Raw genomic sequence first — 26,655 nt, forward strand, 5'->3', positions numbered from 1 at the left:
GACAGAAACAGGTGAATTGATTATGGGGAGCAAGGACATGGCAGACCAATTGAACAATTACTTTGGTTCTGTCTTCACTAAGGAGGACATAAATAATCTTCCAGAAATAGTAGGGGACAGAGGGTCCAGTGAGATGGAGGAACTGAGCGAAATACATGTTAGTAGGGAAGTGGTGTTAGGTAAATTGAAGGGATTGAAGGCAGATAAATCCCCAGGGCCAGATGGTCTGCATCCCAGGGTGCTTAAGGAAGTAGCCCAAGAAATAGTGGATACATTAGTGATAATTTTTCAAAACTGGTTAGATTCTGGACTAGTTCCTGAGGATTGGAGGGTGGCTAATGTAACCCCACTTTTTATAAAAGGAGGGAGAGAGAAACCGGGGAATTATAGACCGGTTAGCCTAACGTCGGTGGTGGGGAAACTGCTGGAGTCAGTTATCAAGGATGTGATAACAGCACATTTGGAAAGCGGTGAAATCATCGGACAAAGTCAGCATGGATTTGTGAAAGGAAAATCATGTCTGACGAATCTCATAGAATTTTTTGAGGATGTAACTAGTAGAGTGGATAGGGGAGAACCAGTGGATGTGGTATTTGGATTTTCAGAAGGCTTTTGACAAGGTCCCACACAGGAGATTAGTGTGTAAACTTAAAGCACACGGTATTGCGGGTAAGGTATTGGTGTGGGTGGAGAGTTGGTTAGCAGGTAGGAAGCAAAGAGTGGGAATAAACGGGACCTTTTCAGAATGGCAGGCGGTGACTAGTGGGGTACCGCAAGGCTCAGTGCTGGGACCTCAGTTGTTTACAATATATATTAATGACTTGGATGAGGGAATTAAATGCAGCATCTCCAAGTTTGCGGATGACACGAAGCTGGGTGGCAGTGTTAGCTGTGAGGAAGATGCTAAGAGGATGCAGGGTGACTTGGATAGGTTGGGTGAGTGGGCAAATTCATGGCAGATGCAATTTAATGTGGATAAATGTGAAGTTATCCACTTTAGTGGCAAAAATAGGAAAACAGATTATTATCTGAATGGTGGCCGATTAGGAAAAGGGGAGGTGCAATGAGACCTGGGTGTCATTATACACCAGTCATTGAAAGTGGGCATGCAGGTACAGCAGGCAGTGAAGAAGGCGAATGGTATGCTGGCATTTATAGCGAGAGGATTCGAGTACAGGAGCAGGGAGGTACTACTGCAGTTGTACAAGGCCTTGGTGAGACCACACCTGGAGTATTGTGTGCAGTTTTGGTCCCCTAATCTGAGGAAAGGCATCCTTGCCATAGAGGGAGTACAAAGAAGGTTCACCAGATTGATTCCTGGGATGGCAGGACTTTCATATGAAGAAAGACTGGATGAACTGGGCTTGTACTCGTTGGAATTTAGAAGATTGAGGGGGGATCTGATTGAAACGTATAAGATCCTAAAGGGATTGGACAGGCTAGATGCAGGAAGATTGTTCCCGATGTTGGGGAAGTCCACAACGAGGGGCCACAGTTTGAGGATAGAGGGGAAGCCTTTTAGGACCAAAATTAGGAAAAACTTCTTCACACAGAGAGTGGTGAATCTGTGGAATTCTCTGCCACAGGAAACAGTTGAGGCCAGTTCATTGGCTATATTTAAGAGGGAGTTAGATATGGCCCTTGTGACTACGGGGGTCAGGGGGTATGGAGGGAAGGCTGGGGCGGGGTTCTGAGTTGGATGATCAGCCATGATCATAATAAATGGCGGTGCAGGCTCGAAGGGCTGAATGGCCTACTCCTGCACCTATTTTCTATGTATGTTTCTATGTATGTTATAGGGTTATAACTGATCCTGAGCTTAATATGTGGGACCTAAAGCTTCTCTACCTTCTACCTGATGGTTGTAGCAAGAAGAGAGCATAGCCTGGATGATTTGGAGGCTTTAATGATGGATACTGCTTTCTTGTCATAGTGCACAATGCAACTGTGCTCAATGCTGGGAAGGGCTTTGCTAGTGATAGAGTGGGCTGTATTCACCACTGCACCCTAACATATTCTCCCAAAGAACATTCTACATGATTCAGTTACTTATTTCTTTCCCAAAACACTTCAATGGTTTATCTCTGAAATATTTATTCATGGTGTTAAAAGATATTACTGTTTAATTTTTCATCACTTTTCATGTCTTTACATCAAATGATTCTGATTAATTTTCTTTCAGTTACTTCAGTAGCCGTTTAAAATTAGTGAAGTTTCTGCACAGTTGCTCAAATGCCATTAGTTCACTCGGAGTGGTGTGCTGCCATTTGAACATGTATATCCAATTGCTGGCAAAGTTAAAAACATGGCTGCTACGTTTGAGTTAATGATCTACTCAGAAAACAAATTATCTTTCTGTAAATCAGTTTATCTAAATGATTTCCTTCTGTCCTCCCTTCTCTGAGCTACCATTTTCTAATGAAAAGACCTTCAGCTTTTCTAATCTCTTAATGAAGTATTTTCAGAAATCTATTCTTGGTTGTCATTCTTTTCAGTTGAATGTGCTATTTGAAATCTGGCTTAACCAACAACATATTTAGTCTCAGTATTGCCTCCTCGCTTTTGTAATTAAATTTATTATAAAGCTAAAAATCTGCGGTCTTGAGACCTGAAAACCATTGGAGAGGAGGCACAGAAGCTTTTGGGTCCCATACCACCATATTCAGGAACAATTATTTGCTTGCACCCTTTAGGTTCCTGAACTGGTGAGGGTAACTAAAATCACTACTACTCTGAAATAATTCTATGACCTATAGACTCACTTTCAAGCACTCTTTATAAATCATGCATTCATTATTATTTTTATTTGCACAGTTTGTCTTTTGCACATTGTCTGTTTATTTATGTATGGATTTTCATAAAATTATATTGCATTTACTTTTTCAAATTCTTGCAAGAAAATGAATCTCAAGGAAGTATATGATAACATTGAACTTTGAAATCTGATAAGAGCTTGTTCTGGATGTATGTGTTGTATTAGTTTTCTTGGGCTCTGTCATTATTTCCTTTCTAAGGTCAGGTCAGGGGATAATGGCATACATCACATGTCTTTACAGTGAATCGGTTATAATAAGGGCAGAGGTGCCTCTGTATTGAGGTTTAGAAGAGACTGAAATGTTTAATTTGCTTTCGCTACAGTTTCTGCTTGATGTGGTATTTCAAATGTTTCTTTTTATTGGCATTCTATCTTGAAGCTATAGGGAAGATTTTTTTTGGGGTTAAACTTGCATAGGTATGTGCTAATTCAATAATGTATTAATGTATTAATCACCCTATTTTTGGGAAGTACCTGTTTATGTCCTTTGGTGGCGTAGTGGCATCAGCGTTGGACTTTGGGACAAAAGGTCCCGAGTTCGAATCCAGCCGGCTCCCCTGCACGCTTTCCATCTATGCTGGGTTACGAGCTGGTCTTCTCTTTGGAAATTCACCCGGCAGAAGGCAATGGCAAACCACTGCTGCAACTACATCAGAGAGGTGTGGAGGGAAATCATCCGCTAACCGGAGAAACTCCGGATGTGACATACCTTTCCTTTATACCTATGAAACTGAATATTGATGAAGATGCGTATGCAGTTTACATGGTTCTAATTTTCAGAAAGCACAGGGGAAACCTGCTTTGGCTTTTATTTTTGATGTGGTTTTGTTGGCAGAACAAAGGTTGCATGCTGAAAATGTTCTTGCAGTCTCCTTGTTTGTCATTGACTATGCTTTATCCTGGCATAAGGCTGGAATTGTTGAAGTTGTTTTCTAATTTGTAAATTAGAATTAAAATGTGTTCAATCTACTAGTGTACACTGAAGGAGTGACGGGACAGAGGCGTCTGAGATTGAGATTTCCAACACAGTAGACTGGATCATCCCAATTTAACAAATCAACCACTTATATTGAAATTTGAAAAGCATTTCTACCCAAAGGCGAGTGTGAAGCATAGCATTTTGTACCCAAAGGTCCTGTGATACCTCAATCATTGAGTAGTTTAAAGACAGATATATTGATGGATTTTAGATGTTAAGGGAATAGAGAGATATAAGGACACTGAAATCTTGGTTTAGGACTGAGTCAAAAGATCAGCCATGATTTTATTGGCTGGCAGAACAGTTACATAGCACCAAATGGCAAGCTCATAAAGGCACAAAACTGCAGAATCTGGGGCAACATACAATCTCCTGGAAGAACTCAGAGGGTCAAGCAATGAGAGGAAAGGAATTGTTGATGTTTCGAGTCAAAACCCTGCATCAGAACTGAGAATGGAGAGGGGAGATAGCTATCAAAAACAGGAGAAAGGAAATGTTGAGAAGGGATTCCAAGGTAATTGGTGGACTGAGAAGGGATGTGTAGGATCTCAGACAGGTAGACAGATGAATGGGGGTTAATTTGGAAGAGAGTGTTAGGTGAATGATGGAGGGAAGCAGAAAGATAGAGACATGATAGATGGAGGCAGAGGCAAAAGGGAAAAAAACACTTGCGGGGCAAGGTGAAAGGAGGGGAGTATGAAGAGAGAAAGACAGTTGCTACTAAGCGATCGCCAGGAACCGGAACCAGACGGAGGTGGGGTTGGAATGGGAAGAAGGGTCATGGCTTATTTCTGAAATCTATTTCACTGACATTTGCAAGGGTGTCTGGTAACATTCCTTGTCATTTCCAGTGGGAAAACGGTTAGCTCAGTAGATCATCTTTCTGATCACTAACCTAGCCACCTTTTGACTGCATGCTTTCTAATAAGCTTGGCCCCTTGTCATGCAGTTGGAAGGTGAAATCTCCCAGTTTTTAATTTGATGGACAGGCCCTGCTGTTCAGTGATTCTGCTATAGTGTTACGATATTTTAGAACTACTGGCAGCTCATACGGTGGTGAGAGGTCTAGTAGTCTTTCCCAGGATCTCTGACTCAGCTTTTGCTTCCTGGGATTAAAATGGAGATGGGGTTAGTGGGGAAATGAAATGGGTATCAATGCACTCTATATTGCTTGCCCAAATTATTAGCCTTAAGGCTAATAATGCTGAAAAACGAAGTGAAGATAGAAGACAGACACAAATATGTTTTAACTCTGATCTTCTCTCAGATTTTTGCCATGGAGAACCTGGTGAAATTTCTCAGTTGTATAATTCATTACCGTGATTGGGGGGGGGGCATGAAATCATGTCCAAGCCCAAATGAGGACATGTTGAGTGTGTCACACAGCTAATCTGCTAAGGTTCAGCTGGCTATGCTATGCACTGTTGACGAATCATAGATGTTCATCCATTTCTTTCCATTCATCGGTTGTGTGCTGAGCCCATTGCTGTACGCTCTGCGCATGTGTGAGTGGCCCTCCATTGGTTGAGGTCAATCATGGATGTTGCATCCTAGCTATTTGCGTTGCTCGTGCAGTGCCGTCTGTGGCTGATGAGACCAGTGTGAGAGCGGCAGTCTCTGTTGCCAGGATTGCATCTGTAAGTGGTCTCAGCTCTGCTGGAGATGCAGCATTCCTTTCTATGGGCCAGTTTGTCTTCTGCTGCTTTTGGTAGTTTTTCCTCACCTGACTTAAGGTATTGTTTCAGAGGGCCTCACTATCTGGTGTGGTTGGCTGCAAGTTCCTCCCAGGATTTAACGTTGTCCAGTGCCTTCATATCCCACTTGCAGACATCATGGTAGCACAGTTGTGGGCGGCCAGTCATTCTCTTGCCTGAAGCCAGCTCACTGTAGAGGGTTTATTTAGGGATGCGGCCATCCTGCATGCAGCAGAAATGGCCCAGCCAGTGCAGCCTATGCCCCCTGAGCAGAGAGTGCATTCTAGGGAGGCCTGTACGAGAGAGAATCGTGGCATTGGACGTCTGACTTCCCAGGAGATGCCCAAGATGCAAAGAAGTACCTGAAATGGAAGGGGTTGAGCCTTGTACTTAGCCTATGTTGTCCAGGTCTCATTGTTGTATAGTTGTGTGATGGTGACTCAAATGTTGTACGCTGCCTTCTTTGTTTTAACTGAGAGTTTGGAGTTCTCCTAGACTCGTGTGATGAGGCAGACAAGAATTGTTGCAGCCTTCCTGATGTGCTTGTTGATTTCTGCATCCAAGCAGAGGTTGTCACTGATAATGGACTCCAGGTATGTGAACTGATGAACAACATCCAGTTAGTAATTACCAATGGTAGTTACTGGTGAGGCTCCACATCTTGTCCCAAGAAGTTCGTCTTTTTCAGGCTGGTAGTCAGACCAAATTCCATGCAGGCCTGGGAGAAGCGATCCATCAATCTCTGGAGGTGCTGTGGAGTGTGAATTGCGACTGCTGCATCATCAGCAAACAGCCTGTCTCTGATCATAGCCTCACACAATTTAGTTTTGGTACTTAGGCAGGCGAGATTCAAAAGCCTGCCAGCTGATCTAGTGTGGAAGTAGATCCCCTCTGTTGCAGTGCCAAATGCATGCCTCAGGAGACAGACAAAGAAGATACCAAATAGCTTTGGGGCAAGAACACAATCTTGCTTAATGCTGCTGCTTATGTCGAGAACTGCTGTTGTACTTCACCGTCCTCTTCATGTTGTTGTGGAAGGATTTGATCCTGCTCTGTCGACTTGGCGGGCAACTTGCCTTAGAGGAAATCTGAAAGAGCCTTTCTCTGCTGATCGAGTCAAATGCATTGGTAATATCAATAAACTTAACATAGAGGGACTTCCTCTGTTCTGGGCACTTCTGGAGTTGGTGGAGAGAGAAAATCATGCCCACAGTTGACTTTCCAGTGCGGAAGCCACTCTGTGAGTCCAGTTAGACACTTTCAGCCAAATTCTGTAGGTGGACCAAGAAGACTCGGGTAAGGACTTTGCCAACAACATTCATGAGGGAGAATTACAGTCACTTTTTTTGATCTTGGTATCCTTCGTATCCTGTGGTACAGTTTCCTGCCAGCATTGACAGAGCACTTCATGTGGTGAGTAATCATGCAGTGCTTGATCAGGTCTCGGGGAATCCCATTGTTGCCTGATCCCTTCCCTGAGGCCAAGCTGGCAGTCACCTTGCTGAGTTTCTCTATGATTGTGTCTGTATCTAGTTCTTCCATTATTGGCAGGCATTCAGTGGCACCTAGGATTGGGATGGGTGACAGTGTTCACTCTGGAATAGAGGTCAGAGTAACGTTCTTCTCATCTCTCCATCTGCTTGCCTGTCTATGATTACTTCCACATTGGTGATCTTGAGGGAAGCCATCTTGCTTTGAGAGGCGCTGAGGGTTTTCTTGATGCCATCAACACATACCTGATATTGCCCATAAATTTTGCGCTCTGGATGTCTTCACTGACTTGCATCCATTATTCTTTCAGTGCAGTGCCTGGTAGTCTGCTGTACTTCTAGCAGCCCTGAGGATCTGTTGGTTCCTCAGAGTTGATGTATGCTTATACTCGGCTAGGGCAGCACGCGTGGCTTCAGTGACGAGTGTCATCTCACTAGATTTTGCTTTGAACCAATCATTTGTTTTCACACATAACTGCACGGCCAAGCACCCGAGTAATTACATTGTCAGATTTGCCGATGACATGACAGTGGTGGGGCTCAGCACCAACAACGATGAGACAGCCTAAAAAGAGGAGGTGGAAGAGCTGAGGCCTGGTGGCAGGCAAATAACCTCTTCCTGAATTTCAACAAAGGAGATCGTTAATGACTTCAGGAGAACTCATACCACTCACGCCCCCCTCCCCCTTTACACTGTGGCATAGCAATGGAAACTGCAAGCAGTTTCAAACTCCTGGGAGTGCACATCTCACACAACCTCTCATTGTCCCAAAACATATCTTACACAGTCAGGAAAGCTCACCAATGTCTGTACTTTCTGAGGAGGCAGCTGGTCTATGCGCATCTATACTCGTGTTATTCTACAGATCAAACTACTACTACGTCGACTCAGGCCTAGGGGGCTGGCGTCGGGCACGATGATGGACTCTCCACTTCTCCCTCTCCCTCATCAGTGCGTTCAGTTCGTCTACATTAGCTGCACTGCTGTCTTCAAGGAGCGTGTTGACCATAGTCTTGGGAGGGCGCCCAGGGTTCATCCTCCCGTGCTTGGGCTCCCATATGATGACTAGGCTGGCAGGTAGCTCGGGGTGGCGTAGATAGTGCCCCGCTAGTTGCAGTCTTCTCGCCTCGATTTTAGTGGAGAGCATCAGTAGGTTGTTATAGAGCTCAACGTTCGTCATGTGCTGTTGCCAACTCACATCAAGAGCCATCCGGAGCATTTGTGTATAGCAACCATCTAGAGACTTTCGCATCGTCTTGGTGAGTGTCCACGTCTTGCATCCGTACGTGAGAATGGGCTCTAGACAGATCAAAGGTTCTGTTATTATTAAAGTATACAGCTCTGAAATTCTTCTCCAGATAGCCATGAAACGAAGAAAGAAAAGAATGGCCGCATGATCATCAACCCCCAGATCACCCGTCCCCTCACAAAAAAATGAACAAAAACGGAACAGGAACATCGATTCCCAAATTCTCCTTCCCCGCACACAAAAACCTGGAGAAAGATCAGGTGAAAAATACAGAATATAAAAAAAATCTATATGACTGGGGGATAAAAAAAAGGCCATAGCCCAAGTCCATATCTGAAACGCAGAGAACCTGAGTAACATTCTCCAGGCACAGCAGCAGTTCGATTCCACCAGCGATGAAAAGGCGGGTAGCTGGTGCTCACCTTTCGCTTTCGCCTCAATGTTTCGATCTCCCTCATTGCTTTAATTGGTGAACAATGAAAGCTTTAATCGGCGAAATGGAGTTGAACATTGGCTTGCTCCCCATTCCGCAGCCTTCTTGCCATGAGATTCACGCATAATACTTGTCTCCTGGAATCCTCGGAGAGTTCATAGCACTGAAACACCCTAACAATCTCCAAGCTGCAAATCACAGGTTCCAACAGTTCCAGAATCACATTCAAGACAAAGAACAAATGTAAAAGATATAAAAGTGAAATATGTGGTTTCATGGTCTATCCAGAAGATGCCAACCGTGAGAGCGTTGTACGCAGGTGCCATCTGGATACGCAGTAGAGAGCATCCTAACAAGCTGCATCACTGTTTGGTATGGAAATTGCGCTGCAGCTGGCAAGCAACATCATGGTAATACCACTCACCCTGCTCATGGACTGTTTGTCCTACTCCCATTAGGGAGGAGGCTATGTAGTAACCAGGGCAGGACCACCAGTCTCAAAAACAGTTGCTTTCCCCAAGCAGTAAAGCTGATCAACACCTCTACCTACTAACCCACCCTTCCTTGCCCCCAACCATCACTACATTCATATTTCCTGTCAGTCAACCTTATGCACAGACACTCCTGTGCCGAGTATCACTTTATGTACATACATCAATCTAAGCTACGTTATGTATTCATATTTTTGTTTTTAAAATTATTATTATTTTATATTATGAGTAAGGAGTATTGTGAACAAAGCGGATGAGCTTAGAGCGTGGATCAGTACTTGAAGCTATGATGTGGTGGCCATTACAGAGGCTTGGATAGCTCAGGGACAGGAATGGTTACTTTGAGTGCTGGGTTTTAGATGTTTCAGAAAGGACAGGGAGGGAGGCAAAAGAGATGGGGCGTGGCACTGTTCATCAGAGATAGTGTCACGGCTGCAGAAAAGGTGGATGTCATGGAGGGATTGTCTATGGAGTCTCTGTGGGTGGAGGTTAGGAACAGGAAGGGGTCAATAACTCTACTGGGTGTTTTTTATAAGCCACCCAATAGTAACAGGGATATCGAGGAGCAGCTAGGGAAACAGATCCTGGAAAGGTGTAATAATAACAACAGTTGTTGTGGTGAGAGATTTTTATTTCCCAAGTATCGATTGGCATCTCCCTAGAGCAAGGGGTTTAGATGGGGTGGAGTTTGTTAGGTATGTTCAGGAAGGTTTCTTGACATGATATGTAGATAAGCCTACAAGAGGAGAGACTGTACTTGATTTGGTATTGGGAAGTGAACGTGGTCAGGTGTCAGATCTCTCAGTGGGAGAGCATTTTGGAGATAGTGATCATAATTCTATCTCCATTACAATAGCATTGGAGAGAGATAGGAACAGACAAGTTAGAAAAGCGCTTAATTGGAGTAAGGGGAATGATGAGGCTATCAGGCAGGAACTTGGAAGCTTAAATTGGGAACAGATGTTCTCAGGGAAAGGTATGGAAGAAATGTGGCAAATATTCAGGGTATATTTGTGTGGAGTTCTGCATAGGTACGTTTTAATGAGACGGAAGTTATGGTAGGGTACAGGAACTGTGGTGTACAAAGACTGTAGTAAATCTAGTCAAGAAGAAAAGAAAAGCTTATGAAAGGTTCAGAGAGCTAGGTAATGTTAGAGATCTAGAAGATTATAAGGCTAACAAGAAGGAGCTTAAAAAGGAAATTAGGAGAGCCAGAAGGGGCCATGAGAAGGCCTTGGTGGGCAGGATTAAGGAAAACCCCAAGGCATTCTACAATTATGTGAAGAGCAAGAGGATAAGGCGTGAAAGAATAGGACCTCTCAAATGTGACAGTGGGAAAGTGTGTATGGAACTGGAGGAATGGCAAAGGTACTTAATGAATACTTTACTTCAGTATTCACTATGGAAAAGGATCTTAGTGATTGTAGTGATGACTTGCAGTGGACTGAAAAATTTGAGCATGTAGATATTAAGAAAGAGGATGTGCTGAAGCTTTTGGAAAGCATCAAGTTGGATGTCGCCAGGGCCAGATGAGATGTACCCCAGGCTATGATTCTTGGATCATCAATGGGGTCAGGAGAGGTTCCAGAGGATTGGAGGGTTGCGGATGTTCCCTTATTTAAGAAAGGGAGTAAAGATAACCCAGGAAATTATAGGCCAGTGAATCTTACTTCAGTGGTTAGTAAGTTGATGGAGAAGATCCTGAGATGCAGGATTTATGAACATTTGGAGAGGTATAATATGATTAGGAATAGTCAGTATTGCTTTGTCAAGGGCAGGCTGTGCATCATGAGCCTAATTGAATTTTTTGAGGATGTGACTAAACACATTGTTGAAGGAAGAGCAGTAGATGTCGTGGATATGGATTTCAGCAAGGAATTTGGTAAGATACCCCATGCAAAGCTTATTGAGAAAGTAAGAAGGCATGTGATCCAATGGGACATTGCATTGTGGATCCAGAACTGACTTGCCCACAGAGGGCAAAAAGTGGTTGCAGACAGGTCATATTCTGAATGGAGGTCGGTGACCAGTGGTGTGTCTCAGGGATCTATTCTGGGACCCCTACTCTTCATGATTTTTATAAATGACCTGGATGAGGAAGTAGAGGGATGGGTTAGTAAGTTTGCTGATGACACAAAGATTGGGTGTGTTGTGGATGGTGTGGAGGGCTGTCAGAGGTTACAGCGGGACGTTGATAGGATGCAAAACTGGGCTGAGAAGTGGCAGATGGAGTTCAACCCAGATAAGTGTGAAGTGGTTCATTTTGGTTGGTCAAATATGATGGCACAGGTTTAAGGCTTAAGGTGCTAGGGAGTAGGTACAGAGGAGATGTCAGGGGTAAGTTTTTTACGCAGAGAGTGGAATGGGCTGCCAGCAACGGTGGTGGAGGCGGATACGATAAGGTCTTTTAAGAGACCTTTGTATAGGTACATGGAGCTTAGAAAAATAGAGGGATATGGGTAACCCTAGTAATTTCTAAGTTAGGGCCATGTTTGGCACAACTTTGTGGGCTGAAGGGCCTGTATTGTGCTGCAAGTTTTCTATGTTTCTATACTTCGTGTATTTTTGTGCTGCATCAGATCCAGAGTAACAACTGTATGGGAAATGACAGTAAACAATCTTAAACAATAATCCAGCCCAATATGATAACCAAATTTGGTCATGCAGTAGGGTAAGTCAGTGAGTATACAGTAGACCCACTGCTATTTTACAAAGCTGAGCAATTGAAAGAGTAATTGACACACGTGTTATTTCTGTCTGGCGCATAGCTGGATGAACAGCAGTTTGGCAGAGGTCTGTGCATCAGTAACCACTTTGTCCTGTTTGCAGGTGAAATCATTAGACATGGAAAGGAAGAAGGGAGAAAATTGTTATGTTATAGCTGAAAGCATGTGCGTTAATTTCTCCTCTGTTTCACCAACACCATTTCCACCTTTAAGAAGCTCCTAAAACCAATTTTTGTCTGACATATGCTTTAATATCTCCTCATGTGGCGTTGTTTTGAATTTTGTAAGACTCCTGCAAAGCACGTGAGGAGATTTTGCTACATTAGAGGCACTGTATAAGCAGGGTCTGTTGTGTATAAAGTTGGACAGTTGCTTAGCAGTTGTTTAATGGCTGTCAACATTAATGGCTGTTTAGTTCTTGAAGCCAACTTTGGACATATGATGACTTGCAGACACAGTAGACTAAATGGTATTTATATTGAACTGTAGATGAATATAGAAAAATGTTGGGATGTACTACATTCAAATGATAGGACTGGGGGAAAAAAACACAGGAAAACGTGTTTGTTTGTGAACATTTGCTTTATTGTGTTTCAGTTGCCGTACAAATAACCGGAAGAGCCTAATTGTGACTTCAAGCACTTCACCAACACTACCACGTCCACATTCACCACTGCCAGGGCACACAGGTAAGGAGCAATGGTTTAAAAAATTATTTGTACTTGTACTTGTAGCATTTACAGAGCAAGTCTAAACATAATTTCTCATCACCACCAACAATTGATGACTGCTGTATGTCTTATCTACAGCTTAAGGCTTCATCAGGAGCATTTCCCAAATCTGTAATCTCCTACACCTCAAAGGAAAAATAGTATATCTGTAAGCATATCTTCCTGACTTGGATGTATGTTTCTGTTCCTTCACCAATGGTGGATAAGAATTATATCGAAGGGCCATCATTAGTCTCTCAGGCCATTTGAGTACGAAAGGCAAATGAAGCAGATTTTGATCGTATCTTAGTGCATCTGTATCTTATAGTATTTTATCCAGATGTTGCAGTTGGTACTTTATCATTTTCAGGATGATAGATGAGTGTGCTATGGCGATGTATCGCTTAACTAGGAGGCTGGATACAGTTAAGTCCTTTCCTTTAAATGATTTGAATGAAAATGTGGATGGATGGGTTAGTAAGTCTGCAAAAGACACAATGATTGATTGCATTGTGGACAGTGGAGAAGATGGCCAAAGGATGCAGCAAGATATCGATCAGTTTCAGATTATAGACGAAGCAATGGCAGTTGGAGTTCATATAGCCAAGTGTGAAATGTTGCATTTTGGGAGTGTCAAGGGAAAGTACACTGTTAATAGCTGGGCCTTCAATAATGTTGGTGTACAAAAGGATCTTAGGATCCAAATCCATAGCTCCCTGAAAGTGGCTGCACAGGTTAATAGAAAGATGAAGAAGACATATGCCATGCTTGCCTTAATTAGTCAAGGCACTGAGTTCAAGAGTCAGGAGGTTGTGTTTCAGCTTTATAGAAGGCTGGATTAGGCGGTATCTGGAGTATTCCATTGAATGCTGGTCACCCCTTAATAACAAGGACGTAATGGCTTTGGAAAGGGTGGGTGGAGAAGATGTTTACATGGATTAGAAGTCGTGTGCTGTAAGGGGAGGTTGGATAAACTTGGGTTGCTTTATCCAAAGAAAGACACCGTGCAAAGATCTTTATGAGGCTTATAAGATCATGATAGGAATAGATGGAGTAGAGAGCCAGTAACCTTTGCCCCAGATCAAAATGTTGACGACTAGAGGGCATGCATTGCAGGTGAGAGGGGGCCAGTTCAAAGGAAATGTGCAAGTCAAGTTTTTTTACACAGAGAGTGGCAGGTGCTTGAAATTTGCTGCCAGGGATTGTAGTGGAGATAAAAATGAAGGATGAATTTAAGAGGCTCTGAGGTAGGCACATGGCTGTGCTGAGATTGGAGGGATATGTACTTTGTGTCAGCAGTAAGGATTAGTTTAGTTAGGTATTTAATTATTAGTTTAATTAGTTCAGCACAACATCATGTCCAAATGGCTTGTTCTTGTGCCGCACAGTTCTATGTTATTCATCCTGAATGTAACCAATCAGTGTTTCACTGTTATTGTAAATCTCATTGTAAAATTGCCGCATCCAAAGATTTTGAAGCAATGAGTCCTAAGATTAAACTTAAAATTCAAGTTTAAGATATCCTCTTTTTAGCATTTAGAGCAAGAATGAGAAAGAAAATTATAATCCTAAATAGATGTTACAGCTGTAGATTTTTTCAGATTTTTATTTTTGCATTTAGTACCACTCAGAAATCTCCATAAACTTGATGAGAGGAAATACAAAACCAATATAAAAATCAGTCCTCTCAGGATGATAATTTCTTGAGCGCTAGCGAGGTATCAAATTATTTAGGTCTTACCTAGTTAATTTTATACTATACTGCAAGATACCATGTATAACAATAGATATGGAATTTATTCTTTGAAAGATGAAGAACAAAACCAGTATCTTATTTTAGCTATTATACAAGCAACAGGATAAATGAATCCCACTATAAAAAATAAATGAAATTAAATTTAAATTATGTTAAGAAAGCAAGCCTTCCTTTCTAATTAATATTAATGCAAATTCATATTTGTATTAATCTAACTATAAAATGAGCCTCTTCACTGCAAAGTGATTGGCAGATGCCACATTTGCCTTTCTTATGCTGTGAGCCTTTGCTTTAACACATGGATGGCCTTGACCTGAAATTAAAGATGTAGTTTGACATGCTCAGTAAATATCTGTACTACTATTTCTCTTCGAAGCTGAAGTGTAACCGAGCATTGCTGTAGAGTGCTGGTATCTGCTGTTATACTATATGAAATAGGAGAGCAGAATATTATAATAAATGACAAATTAACTTGTCCTGGTGATATTGTTTGAGAGATAAACATTGACCACAGTTTCTCTGCTGGTCTTCAAAATTGTACTGTGGACTATTTATATCAACCAGAGAACAGACCAAGCTGTGAGTTAATATTCCATCAGAGATATGGCAAGATTGCTAGTGGAGCACTGCCTTCTTACTGCAGTGAAGTGTTGGCCTGAATTTTTGTGGTCAATTGTGGGAGTTGAGCTGAAATTCGTGGTTCATCCACCAGTGTGCTATCCTGTTGGGTTTGGAGGACATATGAATATAAAACTACTCTCATGACACTCAATTAACCAACTTAGAAATGATATATAACAAATAAAGCACATTTTAAATCTGTTTTGCTGCCATTTTTATTCCCTTCCACCTGCCTGCTTTAAAATCTACAGTAGAAGGGCAGACTTACTTTCCCTCCTGTTACCTGTCACTTTTCTTGAACAATGAATCAGGATCCGCAGTAGTGTGTTGCAAGATGCTACTTGACCCCATTCCCTTTGTGTAAGTTCAAGTGCAAGAGTGTTACTGTAATTAAAACTGTTTGCATTTATGTCATTCCATGAATCATTGTAAAGGACTTACATTTAGCACAATTTATTTACTTATACTGTGACAAAACACTTCCTCTCAAATTTTCTTTAACAGAAATTGTAACTGCTGTTTATACAATGATTTCAAATGGCAAATATTTTAAGTATATTGTATAATTGTTTGACCTATTAGGTAAAATCTTGGTTCAAGGGGTTAATTTTTAAGAAAAGAAAAGCAGGGAAATCTTGAAATTAAACATCAACTCCACAGGTACAAAAATGTTGGCATTGCTTCTTTTGGTTTAAAGTTGTTACAAATAAAAGTAGTGGTGATGATTCTGATTTGGTCATTTTGCAATTATCCACTTTGATTTGGAACACCTGTTTTGGGAATTCTGCCAATGAGCTGATTATCCATTGTGTATTACAAGAAGAATAGAGCTGTAATTTGCCCTTTCTTTTGTAGAACTGATCTATCATTTGATGGTAATGCATGAGTGTAGGTTCAAAACTGAATACGAAGCAGGACCCTTTAAGACGAGCACTTTTTTTTAGAACTATGGCATTTAATTCTTAATGTCTAGTTATTGTATATGCTGTAGCTTCTACCAGTGCTCATTACTTAAATGGGAAAATGAAGAATAAATAAGCCTAGTAGCTAAAGTGAAATTGCAATGGTGATAAAACAATTTAAAGCTATTTGATGTTAAAATTTTGTGCTTAATCAGCTGGAAGGTGTCAGTGCTGCATGATGAAACATTTTCACATTCTTCATGCCTAACTATAAAGGTCATACAGTTAGAGCTACCAAGGATGAGCACAGCTTCGACTAAATTTAATCTTCTAACCTAGCTGAGAAGATCACTGTACTTAACTATTTCTTTCACTGTAGTGACCATTCATATTGAAAAAATATGCTGGCACCATTTATCAAGAACATGAACAAATCTTGATACTGAATACTGATCTCTTAACAACACTTACAAAATGCTAGAGGAACTCAGCAGGTCAGGCAGCATCTAGGGAAATGAATAAACAGTCAACATTTCAGGCTGAGACCTTACTTCATGACTGGAAAGGAAGGGGAAAGACACCAGAGTAAAAAAAGTTTGATTGAAGAGGAAGGAGGATAGCTAGAAGGTGATAGGTGAATCCAGGTGAATAGGAAAGGTAAAGGGCTGGAGAGGAAGGAATCTGATAGGAGAGAAGAGTGGACTAATGAAGAAAGAAAAGGAGGAAGGTACCCAGGGAGAAGAGGTAAAAGAACAGAGTGAGGAATAGAAGAAGCAGAGAGGGGGGCGATATTTTTTCTACTGGAAGGAGAAATTGATATTCATGCCATCAAGCTAGAGGCTACCCAGATGGAATAAAAGGTGTTACCCCTCCACCCTGAGGGTGGCCTCATCTTGGCTCGAGGGGGCCGTGAACTGATGTGTTAGAATGGCAAAGGGAATCAGAATTAAAATGTTTGGCCACTGGGACATTCTACTTTTGGCAGACAGAACAGAGATGCTCAACGAAGCAGTCCCTCAGTTTGTGACAGGTCTCACCAATGTGGAGGGGGCTGCGTCGGGAGCGCCAGATACAATAGATGACACCAGCAGATTAGCAAGTGAAGTGTTGCCCCACTTGGAAGGACTGTTTGGGGCCCGGAATAGAGGTGAGGGAAGAGATGAATGGGCAGGTGTGGCATTTTGGCCACTTGCAGGGATAAGTGCCAGGCCTCCTGTAGATTGGTGAGACCATTCTGTCCATGGCCTTCTGTTGTGCCAAGGTGCTGCCTGACCTGCTGAGTTCCTCTGGCATTTTGTGTCTGCTGCTTTGAATTTCCAGCATCTGCAGACTTTCTGTGTTTTGATTTATCTCTCAAAATGAACTTCATGGGGTTTTAGATTGATTCTAATTTCTGCCTTTTCTGTTATGTTTCTACTTTGTTATAAATTATTTATTAGAGTAAATATGAAATTGTAGTCAGGCTTGTGAAACAGAGGCTCTGAGTTTAATACAAACACCTTCAGTTAAATTTGCTTGTTTACCATCAGGATAGATTAAATTTTACACCTTTGGTAATGTGCAAGTACTTTTAATTAACAGGATTGGATGCTACTATTGCACAATATGTTATTCTTTCTTCCTGAAAGTCATTAAAGCCAGTTTTGTCGAACTGTGTTGTATTGGCGTAAATGGCTGGAACATACTAACAGCTAACGGACAGATCCATGAAGAACCAATTATTTGCTACAGAAGAACTCAACAGCCTACATAGTGAAACTCGGTGGGAGGAGAGAGAGCAGCGCGCCGCACGTGCGCAGCCCTCCGGTGAAAAATGATATCGTATCCATTAAATAGGGGCCGTGGACAATTCTGATTTGATGGAGACAGACGTGAAAGCACAGAGGAACATCTGGAGAAATTTCTGAAACGCCAGTTCGCTGCTGTTGTTACTGTGCGGTTGGGAATCTTCCGGAGGGAAGGCCTCAAAATCCCCGGCTTTGCCTGCTGTTGGCGACCGAGATTGAGGTCGAATCGTTCGGAAAGAGATGGCGCTCAGTACTCGGTGTCGGAGAGCTGATCAGAGGCTCGAAGTTTTTGGATGACTCAGAGTCGGACTGTGGTCGGGCATGGCAGGGAGAGTTTTTCTTCCTTCTCCCGTCTGCGTGAGATGCGGGACATTTGAGAGACTTAGGACTTTTTACTGTGCTCGTGGACTTCTTCATCAAGTTATGGTATTGTTGTACTGTTGTAACTATATGTTATAATTATGTGGTTTTGTTAGTTTTTTCAGTCTTGGTCTGTCCTGTGTTTTGTGATATCACACCGGAGGAAGTATTGTATCATTTCTTAATGCACGCATTACTAAATGACAATAAAAGAGGACTGCGTGTCTTCATAATCTGAAACGTGGAAATCAGGAACATGGTGGATGTCAGATGAGAACACATGGCAGTCAGTGGTTAATTTGGAATTTAAGGCTATCAAATATACCAGCTTGGGTTAATTCAACTTATCTGGGAAAACTAACATTATAAATCAGAATCAGGTTTAGTGTCACCAGCACATGTTGTGAAATATGTTGTCTTTGCAGCAACAGTACAATGCAATACATAATAGAGAAAAAAATGTGGATTACAGTAAGTGTGTGTGTGAGGCATCGCTCCTTAAAGATGTCCTGGGTACTATGGAGGCTAGTGCCCGTGATGGAGCTGACTAGGTTTACAACTCTGCAGCTTATTTTGATCTTGTGCAGTAGCCACTTCCTTCCCCCTCCCCCCCCAATACCAGACATTGACGGAACCTATTAGAATACTCTCCATGGTACATCTATAGAAACTTGCATGTGTCTTTGGTGACATACAAAATCTCCTCAAACTCCAAATGAAATATAGCCCTTATCGGCTATAATGAAATATAGCTTCTTTGTAGCTACATTGATATGTTGGTCGATAAGTTGCTTACTCTTTCCACTCCTGATCCCTCTGAGGACTGGTTTTGTATTTCCTTGTCTTATCCTTTCAGAAGTCCACAATCCTTTCTTTTGTCTTACTGACGTTGGGTGCAATGTTGTTGCTGCAACACCACTCAATTAGTGATATATCTTGCTCCAGTACGCCCTCTCATCACCATCTGTAATTCTGCCAACAATAGTTGTGGCGTTAGAAAGTTTCCAGATGGCATTTGAGCCACACAGTCATGGATGTAGAGAGAGTTGAGCAGTGGGCTAAGCACACATCCCTGAGGTGCGCTAGTGTTTGCTGTCAGCAAGGTGGAGATGTTGTTTCCAATCCGCACAGGCTGTGGTCTCCCAGCTCGGAAATCAAGGATCCAGTTGCATGGGGAGGTACAGAGGCCCAGGGTTTGGAGCTTTTCAATCAGAATTGTAAGAATGATTGTGTTTAATGCTGATCTGTAGTCAATAAATAGCACCTACAATATACAGTAGGTATTTATATTGTCCAAGTGATCCAAGGCCTCCTGAAGAGCCAATGCACTGGAGGCCTATTGTGGGAGAGGGCAAATGGCAGTCGATCCAGGTCCTTGCTGAGGCAGGAGTTAATTTTAGCCATAACCAACATCTTATCGCTATAGATGTGAGGGCTATTGGACGATAGTTGTTAAGGCAGCTCACCCTGCTATTCTTGAGCACTGGTATAATTGTTGCCCTTTTGAAACAGGTGGGAACTTCACTGTCTTTGAAAAGCATTGCCAGTTGGTTGGCACAGGTTTAAAGAGCCTACCAGGTATTCCATTGCGAGGGTTCACCCTCTTGAAAGATAGACTGATGTTGGCCTCCAAGACTGAGGATTACAGGGTCACCGGGAGCTGCAGGGGTCCTCGTAGCTGTAGTTTTATTCTCCCTTTTAAAGTGTGCATAAAAGGTGTTGAACTCAACTCACAGTGAAGCATCACAGCCATCCATGATGTTAGGTTTCACTTTGTAGGCAGTAATGGCCTGCAAATCCTGCCAGAATTGATGTTCATCCAGTTCCACCCCCATCCTCGTTCGAAATTGTTCCTTTGCTCTCAGTACCAGATATTTTTTAATCACTCTCTTAGTCTCCACAGCATATCCCATTTCCATGGGATATACTGATCTCAAGAGAGATTCCTCAACTGACTATCAGAGGGACAGGCAAAAAGCTTGACACTTTTGAAGTCCTGGCAAAACTGTTAGTGTAAGAGATCATGTGGTAAACATTGAGCTACTGAGAATTTAAGGAAAGATAAAATCAGACTGTTTATTACAGCATTGCATTAAGAGATAAAGCAGTGAAATTACCGTTGTAATGAACAGATTCCAGGGACCAAATGGCTTTTTTTTACACTTCAAACTCTTGCTACAAGCTTTCTAACTAAGAATTTGAGGAATCAAGATCTCTAAAACAAAATCATAAAATTAGAGCAAACACATCATGAGTCAAATGAAGAACCATTTTTCACAAAAGGTTTGAGGTGCCTCAAATTTGATATTTCCTAAAGAAGTGGACTTGGAGTTATTTGAGGTTTACAAATGGAAAAAATACTTTTTTATTAATGATATCAAGGAATATTAAACAGGGTGCTTAAATGGAATTGATATACAGTAAATATGCTATCTAAATGAGTGAATAAAATTTGAGAATTTTTCATTTTGTTTTTCAAATTTTGTTAAATAATAATACGGCAGTTAAAATGCTTTTCCTGAAATGCTCAGAATGACCAGCAGGGTAGTATACTAATATTTGCTGATTACAATGTTGTCATTGTTCTGTGAGTGTGTACATGTATTAAGTGATGATTTTGAACATGCACCTATATATAATTATTGAGAAACAAATTCAAAAATGTTTTAATGAAAATGGGAAGGTGCTAGAAATAAACATGAAAGGCTTAGAGATAGTGTAATGCTATGATTGTGAACTTAAAATATAAAGGACGTTAATGGAAAAGTATTACAATTTTAACCTCTTTTTAGTCACACTTCAGAGGAAACATCCTGAGCCTACCCAGCCTCTTTTTATAAACCCATGCCCTCCAGTCCAAGGAATATTCTGTTTACACCGTCTCCTGTTTAATGACATTCTCCCTGTAACAGGATGACCACAACTGCAGATAGTTCTCCAAATGTGGCCTTACCGATATATTGTACAGCTGTAACATGATGTCCCAACTCCTGTACTCGATATTCTGACTGGTGGAAGCAAACCTTCATCCCTCTGTCCATCTGTCTTGTAGTAACTTTCAAGGAACGATATAGCCATATTGTGTTTGAAGCCAATATAAATATGGCACAGTTCAAAATGTTATAGCACCTTGCTTGGCATATCTTGGAAAATCATGCAGTTTCTTGAGCCGTTACTTTCAAATGTGGGACATCTCAATACTAGTGGATACTTAATATATGATGAAAGGCATGGATTGGATGGATAGTCAGAGGCTTTTTCCCAGGGCTGAAATGCTAACATTAGAGGGCACAGTTTTAAGCTACTTGGAAGTAGGTACAGAGGAGACGTCAGGGGTAAGTTTTTTTACGCAGAGAGTGGTGAGTCTGTGGAATGGGCTGCTGGCGACAGTGGTGGTTGCAGATACAATAGGGTCTTTTAAGAGACTCTTGGATAGGTACATGGAGCTTAGAAAAATAGAGGACTATGGGTAATCTGCAGTAATTTCTAAGTAAGTACATGTTCGGTACAGCATTGTGGGCTGAAGGGCCTGTATTGTGCTATAGGTTTTCTATGTTCACTCCAATTTGTTTGGATTAGGTTATAATTTCTGATTAAAAATGCTTAAACTCCATAGGTAGAAGCTGGAACTTCACTATATTTAAGCCAAAGATCAAACTGTTTCTATAGTAGCTGTATTAGCCTAAAGCTAAACAATGATAATAATTCATTGTTTTTTCAGATTGGAACAAGGTTATGAATTTGAGTGTGCAGTTAGCTACAGAGGCTTTGTACTTGAATCTTAACTTTGTACCTGAAGATGTGAAAATTATAGCCAAGTCACATGCTTGCATTTCACTGAAATGCTGTCAACTTTCATTAGATGACCATTGCACCAAAGCAAAATTGGCATTCAAGTGTATTAAAATAGTCTTGTTTTTCTTCACAACAGATTGCTTTGAAATAACATGATTAAACACATTTTCCCGGGTTACATTAAAGCACAGGTGCAGATACAACCAGCATCTGTTTATCACTCCTAATAATGGATGTTGTCTCATATCATCAGATTATATTTCCATTTGACATGAACTGCAGCACATGAATTATCAATAACTCAGGGAATCTGAAGGATTATTGATAATAGAAACAACTCAAAGTCAAAAATCACAATTAATAAAGTTGGATAATTGCATGGAGAGCTGGTGTTAATAATTTTTTTGGGAGTGCTTTTTAGCTGTTAAAAAATCATGGGTTTAATTTCCATATTTATTAAGTATCAGAGTAAAAGCACAGTTTTAAACATTAAAGCAAGATTTAACCAATAAATGGAGTGAAATTTTGTCCATTTTATCTGCTTTGTGCCATTTTACAAACAGGCACTGTGTATTTTTGCACTTTTGTTGCCCTTGTATCCTTCCATATTTTTGAAGGTAAATTCTTATCCAATTGATACTAAGGAATGAATTGTTATTCTGAATGAACCTCAGTTTCCATTTGTGATAAAGCATCTTGTATTCTGTTTGCAAATTGGGTGGAAAATAAATCCTTTAACTTTCTCCTGTTGGATTATGTAGATAAAAATCTTGATGCTGTGTCACTTGTCAGTGATTAATTATTCAATTGAAACTGAATTTCACTATACACTTTCTCAAAACTTCTTAGGGTATTAAATATTTGCATTGATTTATAAAACAAAATATGTTTTCAAGTAAACCTGAACATTTTGTGGGAGTAGAGCATCTTCATCTTTATAAGTATAGGCTTTTTATAATCCTTATTTGAATGACATGGCAAAGGAGAACTTTGGGAGATTTGTAGCTGTGTGGGGAATTACATTTGTTTAGATATCCGTTATGAATGTCTATGAGTTTGTTTGATTAAGGTGCTTGATTTCCATTTTGTCAGAATTTGGCCTTTACTTTTATTTGTTGCTTTCTCTAGAGAAGTGAATGACGTAAATATTGAACTGCCATGGGGATAGATGACCTTGAATAGGTTTTATTCACACAATCATTTATACATTTGTCTAGGTTGTTTACCAACTTTTACCCCTTCTCCCTGGATAATATGATCTATTTTGTAATGCATTTCCAATTGCAAGCTTCCCATCTTGTGGTTTCATGGCTAATCTGCTAATACAATTATTTCAGCCTATGGAGTAGGATACATTTTGCTGATGTTCTTCTTATTTAATTACTCATTGTTTTCTTCTATTTTAATTGTCACCGGTGTTGGTTTTCCATTTCAACAGCTGCCTGTTTCAATTTAACCTGTTCTCTATTTTTTTTTGTTGTCCTCTTTTTCCAGTTCAATTTTCTCCCCTCCCCACTGCTTCTGAATTTTGGAAGATATACTGTATTGTTTCTTCTACATGATTGGGCTTCATTCTTAATGCTAAAGTACATTCTTTGTGTTTATGACATCCTTATTATTCAGAATTGAAAATGTACAGGAAATTACTGTATGTATGATTCATAGTGGGGCATAACTCATAAAAATGGAAATAAATTTATGCTGCTTAGTTCAGAACAAAAGGGAATGGGCCTTAGCAAGGACCTCGACACCCTGCACTTTGCCTGTCACCACAATTGGTCTCCTGTGGATGCAGTCTCACTGGTTCTCCATTCAGCCTTGGATCATCTACACAGTAGCAATACCTACGTCAGATTTCTGTTAGTTGACTACAGCTCAGGGTTCAATACAATTATGCCTTCCAAAACCTGGGCCTTGATGCCTTTTTCTGCAACTGGATCCTTGACTTCCTCATTTGGAGATCACATTCTGTGTGGATTAGAAATAACATCTCCTACTCGCTGACAGCTAACACCAGCGCACTTCAAGAATGTGTGCTTAATCCACTGCTGTACTCTCTCCACACCGACGATTGTGTGCTCAACACAGCTCAGACACCATCTTTAAATTTGCCAATGACACATCTATTGTTGGCAGAATTTGTAATGGTGACGAGGAGGCACACAGGAGTCAGATATATCAGCTGGTTGAATGGTGTTGCAGCAACAATCTTGCACTCAAGATCGTAAGACCAAGGAAATGATTGTGGACTTCAGGAAGGAGAAGATGAGGGAAGACACCTCAGTCTAACTGAGGAATCAGAAGTTGAAAGGCTGAGCAATTTCAAGTTCCTGGTGTCAACATGTCTGAGGATCTATCTTGGGTCCAACATATACTGCGGATGCAACTACTGAGAAGGCATGACAGTGACTGTATTTCATTAAGAGTGTGAGGAGAATTGGTATGTCACCAAAGGCACTCACAAATTTCTACAGATGTACTGTGGAGAACATTCTTAACTGGTTTCACCTGATATGGAGGGGCCACTGGACAGGATCAGAAAAACTGCAGAAAGTTGTAAAAATGGTGGAGGAATTTAGCAGGCCAGGCAGCATCTTTAGAAAAGGGTAAACAGTCAATGTTTCAGGCCGAGACTTTTCATCAGGACTGGACAGAAAGAGAAGTCAGAGTAAGAAGGTGGTGAGGGGGAGGAGGAAGAAGTACAAGGTAATAGGTGAGGGAGAGGGGGTGAAATAAAGAGCTGGGAAGTTGTTTGGTGAAAGAGATAAAGGGCTGGAGAAAGGGGAATCTGAGGAGAGGATAGAAGACTATGGAAGAAAGGGAAGGAGGGGAGCATCAGAGAGAGGTGTTGGGCAGGTAAGGAGGTAGGGTGAGTGGGGAATAGTGGAGGAGAGGAGAGGGGGTGCAACTACCGGAAGGCTCCACAACATCCTGGACACCTTCAAAAGATGATGTCTCAAAAAAGAGGCATCCATCATTAAGGGCCCCTTCTATGAGGAGGTGCAGGAGCCTGAAGACACACACTCAACGTTTTAGAACAACTTCCCTTCCACCATCAGTGAGCATTACCTTAGTATTTTTCCCTCTCTTTTTGCACTACTTATTTAATTTAATCTTTTTATTTACTGTATACCATGCTACTTGATTTATAGTTATTATTATGTATTGCAATCTACTGCTGCCACAAGACGAACTTTATGACATAGGCCAGTGATATTAAGCCTAATTCTGATTCTAATTCTTGACTGTCAATTTTCTCAATAATTTCATTGATAAGAGCTAGTGTTGAACTAGAAAAACTAGTTGGAGTTTTCATGGTACATTTTCCAAATACATTTCCTCATGGATTAAAAAGAACATTTCACCTTGTCTTGCCAGTGTCAGATGTTTGGTAGGGGTGTAATAAACATACGGTAGAGCCATGTGGGAAGAACAGTGCTGAAAATAAGCTGCTTTGTCACTGTTATTATGGGTTCTTTTGTATAATAACAATGGATCTTTCCTAATAAGAGAATAGATGTGAGTTATACTGTAGTCTAGGGCATGTCTTTTAATAAAATATAATATTGGTTCCTAATAATATTTGTTTGAAAAATAGTTCAATAAATTCACTTTTTGGCTTTTGTAATAATGATCAGTTTCAAAGTAGAGATGATGCACCTTCAAAAATCATTCCTTCACTGCTACAGTCCGAACTTGTCATTCTTTTAACATATAAATGTTGAAAAATAACAATTGGGGATATAATTTGTAAAGGAGAGAAAAATCTTTCCAGTTCAATTTTTCTAATTCTGACACTCAAATTTTCTTTTGTTATTTTTAAATTTTCTTGAGTAAAATGCAGGTCCACTGACCAAAAAATACATAAACACATTGGAGACAGAAGTCACCAGAGATTCTAGAATCTGGAGCAAGACATAAAACACTGGAGGAACTCAGCAGGTCAGGCACATAAACATTGTGCTTACCAAAAGCTTGGGTAGTATTTGAGACATCACCTGCCATCTTCTTTTCTTTACATCCTGGTTCTTCAGTGTGTGTGCTCCCTGCTTAAAAGCAAATACTGCAAAATTCATGGCTCGATGAAGACGTTTCTCAGGAGTCCTGCACTCCAGAGGCAAGAAGTTAAAGAAATCAGGAAGAAGGAAAAGAAAGACCCCCCTGATCAGGCATTCAGCTTGAAACACAAGAATTACCCCTGAGTTTTTGACTCAAAATCTGTAGATTACCAAGATAAGTAAATAGAGCAAAGAGCTGTGGCCTAAACATCGATCCTTGAAGGATTTATATAACGATCTATAATTTCTGATCTGTCTCCTTCCTCTCAACCCATTTGCTGCTCACATCTGGACATTGACACAATTTGCATGCACTTACATTTTGGCTAACTGTACCCTTTGTCAAGTCTTATCAGCATCTACTGAAAGTTCATATTCATATAAAAATATTGAGTGACACTGCTCCACCAAAGTCAGATTTGGATTTGCTATCACTGGCATGTATCGTAAAATTTGCTAACTTAGCAGCAGCAGTTCAATGCAACACATGGTAATACAGTAAGAAAAAAAATAATACACAAGTAAATTAATTGCAGTTAGTATAGAGTGTGTATGTGTATATATATATTTTGAATAGATAAAAAATAATGCAAAAACATAAATAATATATGTTAAAATGTATATTACCCGACAGTAACAATGAGAAGAGGGCATTCCCTGAGTGATGTGGATCCTTAATTATGGATGCCGCCTTTCGCGGTACTGCTCCTTGAAGATGTCTTGGATACTACGAAGGCCAGTACTCAAGATGGAGATGACTAATTTTAAAACTTTCTGCAGCTGCTTTC

General features: G+C 40.8%; 1 protein-coding gene across 10 annotated transcripts in view; it reads left to right on the plus strand.

Annotated features, from left to right (window-relative positions):
- Positions 1-26,655, plus strand: part of mast2 (microtubule associated serine/threonine kinase 2) — a 456,242-nt gene that overhangs the window by 284,425 nt on the left and 145,162 nt on the right. For all 10 annotated transcript variants that reach the window (XM_072273698.1, XM_072273699.1, XM_072273700.1 and 7 more), the window contains one exon: positions 12,476-12,567. In XM_072273698.1, coding sequence (XP_072129799.1) covers positions 12,476-12,567 — 92 coding nt within the window. The remainder of the gene's footprint in view (positions 1-12,475; positions 12,568-26,655) is intronic.

Source organism: Mobula birostris, chromosome 12, assembly GCF_030028105.1.
Source record: "Mobula birostris isolate sMobBir1 chromosome 12, sMobBir1.hap1, whole genome shotgun sequence".
NCBI classification, from domain to species: domain Eukaryota; kingdom Metazoa; phylum Chordata; class Chondrichthyes; order Myliobatiformes; family Myliobatidae; genus Mobula; species Mobula birostris.